The 1,450-nt window shown below is 34.4% G+C and overlaps 1 protein-coding gene across 1 annotated transcript; it reads left to right on the top strand.

Annotated features, from left to right (window-relative positions):
• The first annotated feature begins 333 nt into the window (after nt 1–333).
• LOC21401476 ((-)-limonene synthase, chloroplastic) lies at nt 334–1,450 on the top strand. The gene is made up of 3 exons (XM_010111548.2): nt 334–766; nt 903–1,176; nt 1,308–1,450. The coding sequence occupies exons 1-3, from the start codon at nt 479–481 to the stop codon at nt 1,394–1,396; spliced, it is 651 nt and encodes a 216-aa protein (XP_010109850.1). The 5' UTR covers nt 334–478; the 3' UTR covers nt 1,397–1,450.

The following is a 1,450-nucleotide window of genomic DNA, read 5'->3' as shown; positions in this document are numbered from 1 at the left end:
ATTGCTAGTCCAAAAACTGTGGCGCTATATTGACTGACTACTGTAGCTTGGTGCAGGTAATTGTTAGTTTGTAATCCACCACCTTCGATCGTCGAAGCCTGATGGAAAAAGGTTGCAAGAGTATTAAAAAATGTGCGATATTGAGAAACGAAAAACATGTGCATAAATGTTATTATTGTGCTTTTGTTTTTCCAAAAACCAACATGTGCATAATTTACTACGCGAGTCACCGACCGACTGCCCCAAATGAAAAAGGTACAGATATTAATTAAAAAAGCCCTCCTTTTGGTTTGGTATATGCTTCATCAAAATGAGGTGTATAAATATATAGAAGCGAGACTTAACTTGTCATTCGCAAAATCACAGAAGAGTTCATTAATACTATACTGTCCATTCTAAGAGCTAGAAACCAACCAAAAAACAAAAACAAAAAAAAAAAAGAGAAGAAAAGAGAAGAGAAGAGCTTCATTTCTTATCCATGGCGTATCATACAGTACAGTTTTCTACTTCACTCTCGATTTGCACTAGTTTTATCAGCAGATCACCAGCATTATCATTATATCCAGCTGCTCCATTTCCAATGTCGTCAATTCAAAGACTAAGAAGTACTACTGGAGTACTTGATTCTTCTCGAGTTCAATGCGTGGCCGATAATTCTAAACAAGTTTCCAATATTAATGGTGAAAATATTGCTCGACGATCTGCAAACTACCAACCTCCTCTTTGGAAGTTCGACTACGTGCAGTCACTTGGAACTCAATACACGGTAACATTCTTCGACATTATTAATTTCATATATATATATATATATGTATATATATTAGCCTTTGTAAATACTCATTTGGTGACATAATTAATTTCTTTAATTTTTTTTGCTACTACTATTGGATTGGTTATTTCAGAGGGAATCTTTTTATGCTGAACGAGTCGAGAACCTCAAGGAAGAGGTAAGAGAGATTCTTAAAACGCTGGAAGGTGATCATATAGCGCAACTTGAGCATATAGACATCTTGCAGAGACTTGGAATATCTTATCACTTTGAGGCTGAAATACAGAGTGTGTTGGAGGAAATATACACAAATTACAATAATATGTACTCCAAGAAGAACATGAATCTATATGCCACAGCTCTTGAATTTAGAATCCTACGTCAACATGGATATCGAATTCCTCAAGGTGCTTAAATATATATTTTTATAATCTCCCTATATATAATAATTAATCCATCAAGCGATCCTTATAGTACTTACTAATTCCTCCTCATGATCATATACAAATATATTATTATTCAACTTTGAACATTGCAGAAGTCTTCAATGCTTTTCGGGATGAGAAGACGGGGAAATTCAGTACTGATGATCATACCATGGCAGCAATGCTATCTTTATATGTGTAATGACTGAGAAAATTCCAGACCTTAAATAATACAATTCATGTATTTTTAAGCCAA

Source organism: Morus notabilis, unplaced genomic scaffold, assembly GCF_000414095.1.
Source record: "Morus notabilis unplaced genomic scaffold, ASM41409v2 Scaffold96, whole genome shotgun sequence".
NCBI classification, from domain to species: domain Eukaryota; kingdom Viridiplantae; phylum Streptophyta; class Magnoliopsida; order Rosales; family Moraceae; genus Morus; species Morus notabilis.
This window is presented reverse-complemented; position numbering and strand designations above follow the sequence as displayed.